Source organism: Zeus faber (assembly GCF_960531495.2).
Source record: "Zeus faber genome assembly, chromosome: 8".
In the NCBI taxonomy this organism is placed as follows: domain Eukaryota; kingdom Metazoa; phylum Chordata; class Actinopteri; order Zeiformes; family Zeidae; genus Zeus; species Zeus faber.
In genome coordinates, this window is record NC_137195.1 from 27033621 (window position 1) to 27049245 (window position 15625).

Here is a 15625-nt window from a genome sequence, read left to right on the forward strand (position 1 = left end):
CGACCTTATAATAATATACATATTTCTGTACACATACATATTGTATACATATTATATACATACATACTGGTAATTACACTGAATACAAATCCAAAACAACGCTTCCTTATAATGAAATATCTGCATATCTCTAGGAAAAAAGGGACTCGTTCTGGTCAAGAAAAAGCCGCAGAAGCGTCTGTGGTGGCGCACATTGATCTTTCTTTCTTTTTTTGGAGTGTCGCACAATGCACCAAAACGTAAGCCCCCCCCCCCAGTAACGGAATCCCAGGATATCCCACCGACCCCCCCCCCCCCCCGCCAGAAAGGAAAAGCCCTCCCCTCCATCGCCCCCTCCTCCCCTCCAGCTCCGGAGCGCCACCGCACGGTGGATCGTCGCCGCCGCCGCCCCCCTCGTCATTCTGTTCCTCCCCGGCCAAGATGGAGGAGGCTCTTCGCCCGTTCACGGGAGCGCGGACCGAGAGCAGACCGCCCGTGTAGTAGATCCGTCAGACGCCGAGCTGCACCGGTCGACAAAAGCCGGTCTCCGCGGAGTTTCTATTTCAGCGGGTCTGCGCAGCGATGAGCGCCGGAGAGGGGCTGGACGAGGCGGGGAAGGACGCGGCGGACATCGCGGCGTTCTTCAAACCCGGTGAGTCCGATCCGCGGGTCGCTCCGCAGCCTCTGACGATCGCGGCGGCAAGCGGGTGGAGAGCGAGGGTGACGCCGGATGAGGGGCTCGATCGTCCGTGGGGGCCGCCGCTTGTGTCCTTCTCTGTCACCCGTTGGGGTAAACGTGAGTTCCGACTCCGCTGGGGTTTCCAGCCACACTCCCCCGCGGGAAACCAAACTGCGTGTTGTAACTGATGTGGTGGTGAGGCACGCCACGGCACGGAACCCCCATCCCCATCTGGGTCTCTGGCTCTGAAATCCAATCGATTATAATATATATATATATATATATATATATAAACCAAAAAACAGAAAACAACAACAACAACAACAAAAAAAAGACAAACAAACCAGAGGCGTTTCATGTGTCCTGTGTATGGGCCCCTGTGTCTTAACTGTGTTTCGAGCGTTCAGATTTGGTGGAATTGCGGGGCTCAAATTAAAGGCGCAGTCTTCGATTATTTGGCCCCTTGCAGCAGGCCTGCTTGACAGTATGAGATCATCATCGTCACCATCACAACACACCCGAGCGTCGCTGTGCATCTGCATGATCGCTCAGCATCCACTCTCAACTGTGAAAAAAGGCCCACGCCGTATGGACACCCAGCCCATTCCATGTGGAGACATGCGTGCATTTTCAAATTTTCCCGATAAGCTGACTGTACTATCGGCATTAACAGCATGCATAGCTGCCGTAGGAGTTTAGGCCGAGGCAAATATTGCCCTGGATCCCCGTAAACAACGACGACAACAACAGCATTGTTTGTTTGTTTTATGTGAATGGACCATAATGACACAGCGCAAAGGAATCGTAATGACAGTTAATGAGGGTAGAGCTACAAAGCAAATAGGCCCTAAAGCATTAACCAAAGCATTAACCAAAGCATTAACCAAAGCATAGTGAAATATTAGAAATTGGCCGGTTGGCCTTGGCCGTAACCAACAGTCATTACAGCTTCAATCCTGAAGTCCATCCAACACTCACAAGTACTCATACCGTTCATACGCCATTGGGGGAAGCCACGACAACAAAAGCTCCCAGGACCTTAAGCTCTTGCTAAGCACAGTTTTTGAGTACCTTAAGGCTTTGTCAAGTTTTTTGGAGAGCCGGCCAGCCAGTTGGCTTTGGGGCAACATCTCAGCGGGGCCATTGGAGTGTGGACCACCTCTGCTCCGCACCAGAAACACCAGCTGTTGCCTCACTGTCTCTCAGCTGTTTCCCCCTGACACCTGGTGCCAGGGGGTCTGCCGTGCAGTAGCCCCCCCCCAACACATGCAGCAACACACGCACAAGACAAACTTCCTGTCTTTCCCTTTTTTTTTTTTGTTGTTTTACTTCATCTTTTCCACCGCAGGAACGGCATTTGCATTTCTGACGTCGAGGAATGTTGTCGAAACAGATTGCGGTACGATCTCTCTCTCTCTCTCTCTCTCTCTCTCTCTCTCTCTCTCGCTCTCTCTCCCCCAATGGGCACTCGGATGTTCGCCTATTGCGTTTTGCTTGAGTCGCGTTGTGTCGGGCCAAAAAGTTGTCTCCCAGTGAAGCGGGAAGTCTCTGGATGTTTATACAGCGGGCGAGTGGAGTCCATACAGTATTCACGATGGCGTCAGAAATAGGTTATGCCCTTGGGTTTTCTTTTTGTAAGATTTATAATAAGGAGAAAACATAGGGAGTTGTTGGGTTGTTTAACTGGTAAATGGATGTTGTGTCGCCAGTGGAGAATGGAATTTATGATAAATAGCTGAAGAAATGGTCCTTATTTCTTTGCCGGAACCTCCATGGAAAATTTCACTTATCCTTTGCGCCAATTAAACAGGCCGCATCGGTATACATTCATTGCTTCATTTGATCGCTTATTCATTGAGCTTCTGCTGAATGATTTTACATGGATGACTCAGGTCATCTATCCAGACGCATACATTAAAGCTGGATGGCGTCAAATTCGCTCAATACCGAATTTGACGAAGGAGTATCGCGGCGACACGCCCCGTCAATATTGCGGCTCCCATACAGAGTGGAGTGTAGTGATGAGAAGTTTGGCTGATTTTGGAGATTCGGCTCTTTACAAGTGACTCTGTAAAAAGATTAGTCAGAAGAGTCTGTTCAGCTCTGAGTCGTGAATGGAATGCTCACATTCTCAAGTCTAGTCTGTGATTATTTTCTGCTCACAAGCGGAAGACTTGCCACGCGGCTTGAGGCCACTCACGACTCATGGGGGATCGCTTTGGGTCGCTCAAGTTCAGCCTGTTTACCTGCCTGCAGTTACCGAGTCGCAAATCTTCTGCTGGAGTGACTCCTGACTCCTGAGCCATTTAAAGGCTTTGTTCGCAATGAACAAATCCTGCGTCCCATCACTTCTCAACGTGTTTTTGGAAGGAGGGCATATTGGCCCAGCACCTTGTGGTTACGCTTGTTGGGCTAAAGAAAACAACAGTATCCGACAGGCCCGTCACATGGCGCTATGTTGTCATGCTGTTGCACACCAGACATTTTAGTTTAGCTGTAGATCCACTCATTCTATCTCACTGCCCCGTCCCGCTCTTTGTCATTTTCTTTTGCTGCATTCATCAATTTCACGGACATGCTCCGTCTTCCCCTCCCACCTCTGCTGTGCAGCAGGCCCATGCAGCCATGTTAAGAGGAGCAGGTGCACACAAAAAAAAAAGAAGATGCACATGGATCCCCAGCTCCGGTTTTAAGCAGCTTTGGGCAACCTGGGGGGGCGGTGCTCGTCACCCTCTGCCCCCTCCTCTCCGCACGTGCTTGCTGTCAGAGGACAGAGTCCTCCTTCACAGGGCAAGTGAAGGAGGGCAGCATCTTCTCCCACTCATTTCTATCCACCTGTTCGGTCCGTTTAATTAAATGCAAATTCTTAGATTTATTCATTCTTCTCGGCAAGTCACGTCCGCCCCTGTACACCAGCGTATGGCGCCGAGCATTTCATGCATTGATCTCGTTGTCTCCCCGTGTACCTCCACCTGTCCGTCTGTCTTTTCATATTCATTCGATGATTTGCCGAGACGCATTCATGCTTTGGTCCCTCTCCGCTGTAGTTCTGCCACCGTCAGTCGTCCGTCCAGCGTGCGGTGGAATTGCTGCTGGTGTGCTGAGTGGTGAAATGTTGGCTCGCAGCTGCCCATCCTCGTCAACCCCAAGCACCTTTTGTTGCATGTGTATCCGTGGCTGTGGCTGTGGGTGTGGGTGTGGGTGTGGATTTTCTCAGGCTGTGAGTGGGCTTTGGTGCCTCATGATAGTCCATGAGGCCCCGGAATCATCAGAAATCGTTCCACTTGCTGACTGACTGGTATTGTGATTGACCAGTGGTTCTACGAATTGGCATTTACTTATTTATTTATTAATTTATTTATTTTTATTCATCATTATTTTTTATTTTCTATACTAAGTGGCTCACTGACAGACTGGACATATTCATGAGGCTCACTATGTAGGCTGATTTACAGGCTGGCTGATTGACAAAATAACTGATGACTGAGAAACTGTTCCTGTCAGTTGGCTACCAGATATTTTAACAAATAATAAACAGACGCAGTCACTCCCTTCAATCGCTGACTTGTTCATTCAGGATAAAGACAGCCTTTTTACCGGCTCATTGGCTGATTAGACCAGTGTTTCCCAACCGTCCCAATGAAATAGTCCCAAATTCAGAAACATGATGAACTGTGCTTGTTGTCATGGCCAACTTACAGTTAGTGATGTAAGACTCATGAACGACTGGTTCATAATGAGCAACTCTTTTAAATGACTCAAGAGTGGGTGGTCACTCTGGCAAAAGAGTGGGCAGTGAGTGATTCTTAAAATCTCAAACTGAAAATAATTACTGGGGACTAAATTAAAGGCGACATTTCACATAGTGAATGTGACTGAATCTGAAAATCTTTTTTTTTTTACTGAATGACTGATTATAAAAGTTGCAATTTTGATCTTGCATCACAAAAGTTAATTTAGATTATATATATATATATATATATATATATATATATATATATATATATATATATATATATATATATATATATATATATATATATATATATATATATATATTTTTTTTAGCGAAATCTGAAACATTTTCATGGCACACCTGCAGAGCTCTCACAGTGCACTAGTGTGGGCACACTTTGAAAAAAGCCATGCTCCATCAAACAGGCGGTGTTTTATTTTTTCCTGCACGTCAAAATCAAATTCCTCGATTCTACAATTTTTGCGCCGCTCTTCTAATTTTCTCATTCCCGAATGGACCGTTTCACCGCCAGCCCGTTTGGAAATGCTTTATTTTCCTCTCTACATTATTAATGTCAGTGTTTCTGAAGCGAGCAGATGGAGCTCCATCTCCGAATCCCACTCCTTCGCTGTGGATCACAGCTTGTCTTCTGAGTCACCGTCCCAGGTTGCTCATGCCGCCGCGCAAAAGCTCAAATCCGCAAATTGTCGCCGCCGTATAAAGTTGCTATGTTTTCTCCTGCATTCTTGGAAGGCTTTGATTTGTTGACAGCATATGAGCCCTTTGGGACTTTGGTAACGCTGAAAATGAAAATGTTTGCCAACATTTGTAACCTTTTTTTTTTTTGTCGGCTGTGTGAGAGACACGAGGAAGAAATCCTAGCACTCTCTTTATGACTGTTTGGAGTGTCTGTGCTGAAGCTCTCCTTTCATTCAAATATCGACTCAGGGTTTGGACTTAAATCGACTGCCTTACCCAAAGTGAGGCATTGCATCCATCAGGATACTGCTGACTGCTGGGAGCCCGCACGTATCTTAGCGCCGTGTCCCCTGCAAACTCGGCATATTAATTCTTAATCAAAGCAAGGTGCTGACAAGCAGACATTAAGCCAATTGCGAAGAAACCGACACGCAATCAAAAATAATATAGCGTGGGATTAGGATTGGCACAGAATAATTTTTTGCTGAGGGTTGCTGAGGCCTCAATGGGAAATCTCTCCTCCATGTTGGTGCAGCACTGAAAGAAACCGTCGGTGATTATATCTCGAGAGTTCTAGAATTTAGGGCTTCTGGAATACCATATTATCTGACCTTAAAACGTAACTCTGATATACAGTGTAACAGATATATATATATATATATACACACACACACACACATATATATACATATACTGCTGTTATACTGTATATCAGCACCTATGGAATGCCTCTCATCCAATCAAATTACCTGACCGGAGCTAACTCTTATGGATATAGTCGTGCATCCCAACCCTGCAACCTTGTTTAAAGAAATGACCTTTGACCTGCGTCTGAAATGGCACACTGCATACATACTACATGCAATTGTCCAGTGTGCATTAATATGTGGGTAAAGAGAGCTGTGGCTTCCTGTACGACATAATCATATCGCCTTTCAGTACACTGCACGTTGACGCCGACGCCGTAGAGTAACCTTTACCGGCGTCTCGCCCTCAATGCATTGTGGGATGTGCGTACCAGAGTAGTGTGCAGTGTTTGCATACTATGATATTTCGCCAGACGTAGTGTCATCCTTGTGCTTTTGACATACTATTTGAGCATCCTATCGTCTCGGACATACAAAACACTAATTTGGCGTACTGAAAAGTATGCAAGTATGTCATTCAGGACACAGCGTCTGTGTTGTGTTAGTACTATACATAAGTGGTGAGTTTCCTTGAGCAAAGTTAATTTGCTATAGCCTGGACATTTGACTCACTGTAAAGGCCCGCTGTAAATTCATACAATTAATCAACCGTATTTCATCTCTCTTCCTGGGTGCGGATTACTGTTAGAATCATCGCTAACTGCAAATGTTAATTTGACTCCAGACTGCCAATATTGCAATGTTTTCCTGAAAAATTGTCAAAAGAAAATCTCTTCCCACCCCCTCTTTGGTGTGCTGGCCTAGAACAACACCGCAGTGCCACGCACCACAATGTGTTTGCTGCTGTGACCCACCTGGACACTCTGAACCAGAGCCTGCTCTATTTCTGCTCTTAGCTCATCACATCAGAGCCATTAGCTGGCTATAACCTCATTTATCATGTTGCAACCGCAACCATGTTTTTGGATATAAAGGCTATTATAATAATAACAAAGTTTAATGCTTTTAATCCTACAAGATGTGCATTAGATGTTTCAAATAGTCACGGGCCCATTAAGCTGAAAATATAATTTGCGTCATTGTAAAGTTTTTAAACCCAACTTACGCACTGACATCTAATGGAATTGCAGGGCTAATGCAGTAGTGCTGTCGTTGTGCAGAATCGTACCGAGGAACTTGAGTGACATAAAAGCGAGCAGACGCAGGCTGGCGCGGGATCAAATATCCGTGGAGACAAGATGCATGCGAGCTATGTCCTGATGTCCCTATTCATTCATGAGCGCATCGGACATAGGATACCGGTCCTCAGTCACACCCTCCACAGCTTAACCGCAAATCGGTTTCCTACAAAGATCCAGTGTTTACTATGTGAAAGTAGCTGCTATTCCTGTGCAGACTCCAGTATCACAGACAGGCGCCTCTTGCTGGTATGCATTTACGGGCGTTTGGAAATCCTGCAATGTTAAATTATTGCATTTTTCTCCTATTAGGCGGGAGGGAAAAGAATAGGCAGAAAGAAGTAATTAACGGAGCTGACATTTGTGCTTCTCTCTTAAAATAACAAAGGCCTCATTAAGGGCCTTTTCTTCCACAGGCTGCCTTGTTTTATTTCACTTTTCACTCTTTAGCTTGGCATAAGAAACACGGGCTCCATGAAAAACAAATGCAATAATGACGCCGTAATGAAATATACATTAGCTGCTCTTGTTAAATGATCAAATAAATGCGTTAGAACTCTTCGTTTACATACCAGAGCGCTCGCCACTGAGAATGTCCCTTCCATCAGTGATCAGTAACAGGATGCCATCGTTGGTGAAGGCACCAGCACAATTGAACACCGCCACCACTGCCGCCGTGCACACAGCCAACCCGGCGGCTTCCACCGTCGGAGGCTGTAAGGGGAGCCGAATGCCCGAGCGGAGATGCTGCTTTATTGTCTATGGTGGCTGTATTTACTCGAGCGTTATGACCCAACATTATCCTGCCTACCCGAGCAGAAACACAACTCTTACATAATTACGTGGAGAAGGGAAATACTGGAGACACAGTGTAAGTATCCAGAGAGAGAGAGAGAGAGATTGGAAATCGGAGGTAAACAGACTGACCAGCCGATACAGAAAGGAAAACGGAAATTGTAAGTCAACCGCCACAGTTTGACATTTGCAGAGGCTGGTGTTAATTGCAATATGGATTTAAAAAAAAGTTTTTCTGGTGCTTGGTGTAATATTTGTCCCATGAATCAAGCGCAATATTGACAATACCTTCCATCATACTCAAACTTGGTAAATCCTGCCTTCTGACATGTTTCTGCAAAAGAGAATTCACAATAGTAGTCACAATTAAACATTTTTGTCGATATTGTTAATCCCCTGCGGGGAGGAGGAGGAGGAGGAGGAGGGGGAGGAGGAGGGGGAGGAGGAATGAGGATGAGAGGAAGCCAGGCAGAAAGGACATGACATCCACACAGGGACAAACAGCCCTTCATCCTCCAAATTACAGAGTGGAGGCTTGGGTGGAGTGCGCCCTGCAGAATGCACCCGGCTCGGCCGAACCAGACCGAAAACCTTCCCGTTTCATCCACCGTGCCGCCTAATTGGCAGTTGGTCAGAGTTAAAGACTGTAAGCCCAGATTGGCACTGGCCGCACCGTTAAACCGCCTGGGCCTGCACACACAGGAGGCTATCTCCTCTCTCCATTTCCATCAGGAAGATCTTTTTTTTTTTGTTGTTTGTTTAAGGGGAGAAGGAACGGAGAGTATCCACATTTATTTCGGTATTTATTTATATTTAGGACAGTAGGAAGGTTTTAATCTCTTTCTTCTTGCTGCCTAGTCGCTATAGGACCTCGAGGTTTAGGCTTGACTAAACATTTACTAGACGCGAGCCAGACTGCGGTAGAACCGACATGCGTCGGTTGATTACACGGTGGCGATCCTGTCCCCAGCCCCATAAACTGCCCAGTATAGTTTCCACTTTCGTCGTCTTCCCGTAAAACCCTAAGGCGAGCCATGGCCTTGTTCGATTGACGCGGGATTACGTCGCTCCTCTCGATGGGTCGGAATCCAGCCCGACGGCGATGTTGGCGGTTCCAATCCAATGATCTCCCTTTTGCGCGGTCGACCGGCCGGAGTGGGAGAAGGAGTTTGCAGGAATTCACAGGATTCGCGACCGCGCACTGACACCCAGCCTGGTTTGCTTGCCTGGCGAACAACCCCCACCGAAGAAACCGCGGCCATTCGCATTAAAGGGCCGAAATGCCCGAACGGTAAATAAGACCGCACCAAAATACAAGCTATTCCCCATTCCTAAACCGCGGCGGGAGCGAGCGTGCGGAAGGAAGAACTTCAATCCCTCCACTGCATTTATCTGAAAAGCTCGCATTATACCAACAATTAGGACCAGATGTGAGATGCCCGCGATAGCCGCCGTCCTCTTCCCCAAAGTGTTTATTGGAGGGAATTTTATAGCGGAGGGTGGGGGACGATCACGGAGGGGTGTAGCACCGCGAAAGCAATTACCTGCTTTACAGCCAGACGGTGCTGATCGATCGCACCGCTGATTCTTGACCTTTTTTCCCGAGCCTTGACATGCACACACACTTAAAGGGAGACCTAAGCACATCCAAACCTCTCCAACCCCGACGCCACACAAAATTATCGAGGGCTTTGAAATGTCACGTCAGGCCTCAGATCGTACGCCACGTCATAACTGGACACAAATTGGGACAAAGTAGTTGTGACGCGTGACGCTTTTTCGGTGGGGTTTGCCTGACGGCGATTTTCCCGGACAATTTGAGCTGAATAACACGTTGGAGTCTGGCGGCCAGTTTTGCGATCGCTGCTCAGCAATGCAATTGGCAAAAATGTGATAGATTTTTTTTCAAGCTATCGCTTCCTAGGCTGCAGCTGCGAGCCTATTTGACCTGCCCATGGAAATCGTAAAGACGAAAACCTAAGAAAAAGACATCTCAACCGAATGAGATGGATTTCTGTTAAAAATGACCGCAAAACAGACTTATTCTTTCTCTTTTTTTTTTTTTTTTTGCAACCCATGTGGTTGAAATCATTTGAACAGAGGATATTGGCGGCCAGGGTGATGTTAATAATCGCAAATTCCAATAGGCTGGTAATGCATCTGTCGGATGGTAAGTGTAGCCTGGGGGTGCGGCATCATTACCACACACACACACACACACACACACACACACACACACACACACACACACACACACACACACACACAGAGGTATAAATCACCACTTCCCCAACCACAACGCCTGGGGCCTTGGAAGCAAAGAACATGGGGGTTGGAGTGAGCGGGAAATGGAAGGAAGAAGGGAACGACGGCAGGAGAGATGGAGGGAAGGTAGGAAGGCAGGACGGATAGTGGGTCACAAGAAACATCAGCCTCGGTCTCGTCTGGGTCGGCGCGTCTCCATCCGCAAAGCCCTCGTTTGATGAAAGGGAAGCCTCCATCAGTCATCGTGCCTCCTCCCACTCATTCCTTTTGGGCTTCAGCGCCCCCCACCTTCATCGCCTCCTCGGCTCCTCTCCCCTGCGACCCGCTGTCGTGCTTAGCACGCCTCCCCCACCACCACCCACCCTGATCTGCCGTTTCTCTCGCGTCCTCTTGCTTCCAATCTCTTGTCCCCGCCCATCTATGAATATAATGGACGCATCCTGTCCATTACGCCGGTTGAAGCCAGTCTTGGTCGTCGCTGGCTGTTTTTTTGCATTCGTGACATTTCAGTGACACGTAATTGCATTCTGGGATACGTTCGCCAACCCGCAAAACGGCCACGCCGGCCAGCGTGTCAGCAGATCCGATTTTGCTCCGTTTTAAGCTACGTTCCCCGTAACTACGAAGCCGCATCACGTCATGAGCCAAACAGCTTCCTTCTTTTGTGACTAGGAGACATCACTCGCTTCCCTAACCTTCAAAGACCTGATTTCCCTTGAAAAGGGATGGATGCACCATGGTTGTGCTCGTCGGGGTTTTGGTGCCTGGCACAAGGGCACCTCGGCGGTCTTGATGGACACGGCAGAAGATCCGTGTGCTCTCCGGTCCCCACTCTGTTAAAAACGCTCTTCCTCTCCTCTTCCCACATCCCCCCCTCGAACCACCCTCATCTGGTTCTCATCTATGCAACGTTGCCCTCCCTCCTTCCCGCTCCATCCTTCATTTCTCTCTTCTCACCTCTTCTTCCCTCCCCCCACGCCCCAACTCCCACCGTCCCCGATTTGATCATATCTCGTCCCTCACCCCACATATCTCTCTCTCTCTCTCTCTCTCTCTCTCGCTCTGCTCCTCCCTCTTTAAAACTCATGCTGTCACCCCTCCCTCCCTCTCTCCCTCTTTCTCTCTCTCTCTCTCTCCGTCCTCCACTCTCCCTGTAATCTAGTCTCGCTGTCCCAGTACTCCTTTGATAAGTAGATCACACTTCTCTGTGCCCCAGCTCTCTCTCTCTCTCTCTCTCTCTTTCTCTCTATGTCTTGACCGCAGGGGAACTGCACACCAACAGCAGATGGAGACCATTAGAATGAAGCATGGCTGGGTATTTACATACTTAATATGTGTGCGTGTGTGTGTGTGTGTGTGTGTGTGTGTGTGTGTGTGATGGTGACTCTTGGATGTCGACTAAGTCAACAACCGTGAATCTGAGAGACCAGTGAGCGAGGGTTGTGTCAATATGACATCCATGCCTGCTGGCCCGTCCGTGTGTTGTGTGACGGAGGCTTAAGTGGGGCTGGTGGGGTTCAGTGCAGGTTGCCGTGGGTTGTGTGTGTGTGTGTGTGTGTGTGTGTGTGTGTGTGTGTGTGTGTGTGTGTGTGTGTGTGTGTGTGTGTGTGTGTGTGTGTGTGTGTGTGTGTGTGTGTGTGTGTGTGTGCGCGCTCTGGTCTGTCTGGGGCCCCCCGCTGGCCGCCAATGCTGCTCAATAACGTGCTCTATCGTAAAGGCTCTCATCCACAATCTCTCTCTTTGTCTCTCGGTCTCTCTTTCTCTCTCTCTCTCTCTCTCTTTTTTCTTCCCTTTCTCACATTACTCTTCCCTCTCATTCCCCGCTGCTTTTTAAACCGAGGAAGCATCTGGATCTAGTATGCAAAGCCGTAAGACCCCCCCCCCCCCAACACACACACACACACACACACACACACACACACACACACACACACACACACACACACACACACACACACTTATATAGTGTAAGACTAGCTGTTTGAAACGGCAGCCACAGACACATGCAGCCCACCGCCCCCGGGGTTTGGATACACACAGCTCAAAGTTAAAAAACCTAGCTGAGCGAGAGGGGGGGGGGGGGGGGGGGGGCACACTTCTCTCTGTTTCGTCTTTCTGCTTTTTTAGACACTTGGTCCACATGTCAGTCCCTGGGCTTCTGTTTGTTGCTGCTCACCCTCTCTCTCTCTCTCTCTCTCTCTCTCTCTCTCTCTCTCTCTCTCTCTCTCTCTCTCTCGGAACATTGTTTGTGTACTTTTGGTTCACTCTTCCACTTTAGTACAGTTTTAGGTGGTTTTCTTTTTTCTTTAGTTTCAGGTTTTACAGCTTACACTGGGACCCGGGAAAGAGACATCCGAAAAGATGCATTTCTCGCTCTGTTTACTGTGCTTGTCCTCAATTGCAAGTTTCGGGTTTTATTGGACAAGCCAAGTTCTCGTGTCAGTCAAGAAAATGAAAAGCTGGGGGTGGGGAGAAAGAAAATAACACGACGCACAAGCTCAGTTCGGGGAGAAGAAAAAAAAATCAAAGCATGTGCCTGCAGACTGTGTGTGTGCGTGTGTGTGCGTGTGTGTGTGTGTGTGTGTGTGTGTGTGTGTGTGTGTGTCTGTGTGTGTCTGTGTGTGTGTGTATGTGTGTGCGCGTGTGTGTCTATTTGTTGCCCCATGCCTGTTGTCTCATGTCAACAGCTGTGCTCAGCCTATCCAAAAGCGTGTATACACACACACACACACACACACACACACACACACACACACACACACACACACACTGGCTCTAACATTCCCTCGCCCTTTGAAGACGGCAACATGCTCTGATCCCTGTCGCGTGAACACTGCCAGGCCAGCAGCAACCCCTCTGGCTTACAGGGAGACTAAACTGGTGCTCGACCTCGCTGGCTCCAGATGTAATAGGGTTCATCCATCCCGTAATCGTCGATGGCTGACGTTTGGTGATGACAATGATGTGGTGGAAGAACATGCACCGGATTAGTACAAGAAGCAATTTGAAGGAAAAAAACATGGGTAATACATTATAGATGTCCAACTGAAGTGAGACCTTTCTTAAAATAGGGCAGAGAAAATTGACTGTATAGATGTACACAAGGGATGTCAACAATTAATCGACTGTCGATTAATTGCTACTGAGAATTTAATCTATACGATTTTGTCTTATCCATCGATCCGCAGAGTCTTTGGGGCGCGGGGCGCTTCGAGAAAAAAAATAATGCTGCGTTCAGATTGAACAGACGGGAGGAAAAGAATCTCCGGAGCGTGGTAGAGGTACGACTGCAAAATGAAACAAGCGATATGTTGCTATGGTGATGCTTCCAATAAAATATATGAAACAAAATTATTTTGTGTCTGTTATGTTTAAGAATTTCAGTAATGTTTAGCAATTTTATTAGCCTCTGGTTGTCCATATCTTCACCAGACTTGATCGGCTAAGTAATGTCCAGCTCATTCCGTCGCGGAAGACAGCAAAAAATATTTAAGTCGCGCAAATGTTGCGTCAGTCCCCACGCGCCATGGCGCTACCGCCTGGTGACGTCATTAGCTTTTACAGTACCTTATCAATTAATCAATGATTGTTTGCTGAGGTTAACAACTATAGATAAAAGAAATTCCTTTCAATTTGCATCCCTTATGTACACCGATCAGCCACAACATTGATCATCTTGTTATAATAGCACCTGGAAGCAAGTGATCAGTCAGTTCTTGAAGTCGATGTGTTGGAAGCAGGAAAAATAGGCAAGTGTAAGGATCTGAGCGACTTTGACAAGGGCCAAATTGTGATGGCTAGACGACTGGGTCAGAGCATCTCCAAAACGCCAGGTCTTGTTGGGTGTTCCCGGTATGCAGTGGTTAGTGCCAAAAGTGTTCCAAGGAAGGACAATTGGTGAACCGGCGACAGGGTCATGGGCGCCCAAGGCTCATTGATGCACATGGGGTGCGAAGTCTAACCCTGTCTGGTCTGAACCCACAGAAGAAATACTGTTGCACAAATTGTTGAAAAGGTTAATGCTGCTTTGATGTGACGAAATGTGTCAGAACACACAGTGCATAGCAGCTTGCTGCGTTTGGGGCTGCTTAGCCACAGACAGGTCAGAGTGCCCATGCTGACCCCTGTCCACTGCTGAAAGCCCCTACAATGGGCACGTGAGCATCAGAACTGGACCACAGAGGAATGGAAGGTGGCCTGGTCTGATGAATCACGTTTTCTTTTCCATCATGTGGATGGCCGGGTGCGTCGTTTACCCCAGGAAGAGATGGCACCAGGATGCACTATGGGAAGAAAGCAAGCGGGCGGAGGCAGTGTGATGCTCTGGGCAATGTTCTGCTGGGAAACCTTGGGTCCTGGCATCATGTGGATGTTACTTTGACACGTATTACCTACCTAAACATTGTTGCAGACCAAGTACACCCCTTCATGGCAACAGTGTTCCCTGATGGCAGTGGCCTCTTTCAGCAGGATAATGCTCCCTGCCACACTGCAAAAATGGTTCAGGAATGGTTTGAGCAACATGACAAAGATTTCAAGGTGTTGACTTGGCCTCCAAATTCCCAAAATCTCAATCTGATCGAGCATCTGTGGGATGTGCTGGAACAACAAGCCTGATCCATGGAGGCCCCACCTCACAACTTCCAGGACTTAAAGGATCTGCTGCTAACGTCTAAGGGCCAGATACCACAGGACAACTTGTGGAGTCCATGCCTCCACGGGTCAGAGCTGTTTTGGTGGAACGAGGGCCTACACAATATTAGGCAGGTGGTTTTAATGTTGTGGAAGATTAGTGTATGTGTTTGCTGACAAAAACAGGACTTTGAATTGGTACCGTTTGCCGTATCCTCCCATTGAGGTGAAAACTTCACTGGGGGTTTTAAAATCGTCCTAATCTCCAAATCGTATGTACAAGTTGCCTCCTTGGACTCGGTGACCTCATGCGATGGAGCCATCATGGGCTTCGCGTGTCGGTGTGGGATGACCGGCGATGACTTTTGTTCTTCGACTCTCTTCCATGGGCCATCCCATCCCTCCTTATCTCCTTAGACCTACGCTTTGGTCAGAAAACCAAACAAAAAACCCACAACCCATGAAGATGCGTCTGATTCTAAAGTCTACTGCAGGCCAATAGGCAGTTAATGCGTCGCAACAGCACGGTAAGTCCGCACACACATAGACACACACACTAGGGCTGTCAATGTTGGCCAAAAATCCAGTTTGAATATTCCTTCTGAAAAAACACATCAGTGTGAATATATATTCGAGTATCTATTACAATTTTAAAATGTTACAATTTGACCGGTCTGTGTTATTGCACGTAAGGCTTGGGCGATCGCGCAAAATGTCAGTCGTCCAATCACAGCCTCCGCCTCCTCGTGCTCCCTCTTCCTGTAGCAGAGACACCGACTGGGGGGGGTGGGACGGCTCTTTTTTCTCTGGGATAATTACACGATTTGGTCCTTTTCATTTTGCTCCTCTACTCTTTATCCTTTTTTGTGACATTTTAGAACGCGGTAAAAAAAGGCAAATTAAGCAATTGTTTTAACCAAACCGCCGCGATGTCCCCCGGCGAGACCCAGTGCTCCATCTCGGGGCGTGTGGCGTGTGCTGCTGACAGATCCTGGAACACCTGTAGAGTAGAGCG

General features: G+C 47.7%; 1 protein-coding gene across 1 annotated transcript in view; it reads left to right on the forward strand.

Moving 5' to 3' along the window:
- Positions 1–561: 561 nt before the first annotated feature.
- The window catches only part of triob (trio Rho guanine nucleotide exchange factor b), a gene marked incomplete at its 5' end in the record, with an annotated part of 157661 nt that continues 142597 nt past the window's right edge, over positions 562–15625 (forward strand). The window contains 1 exon segment of the mRNA XM_080005935.1: positions 562–631. Coding sequence (XP_079862061.1) covers positions 562–631 — 70 coding nt within the window.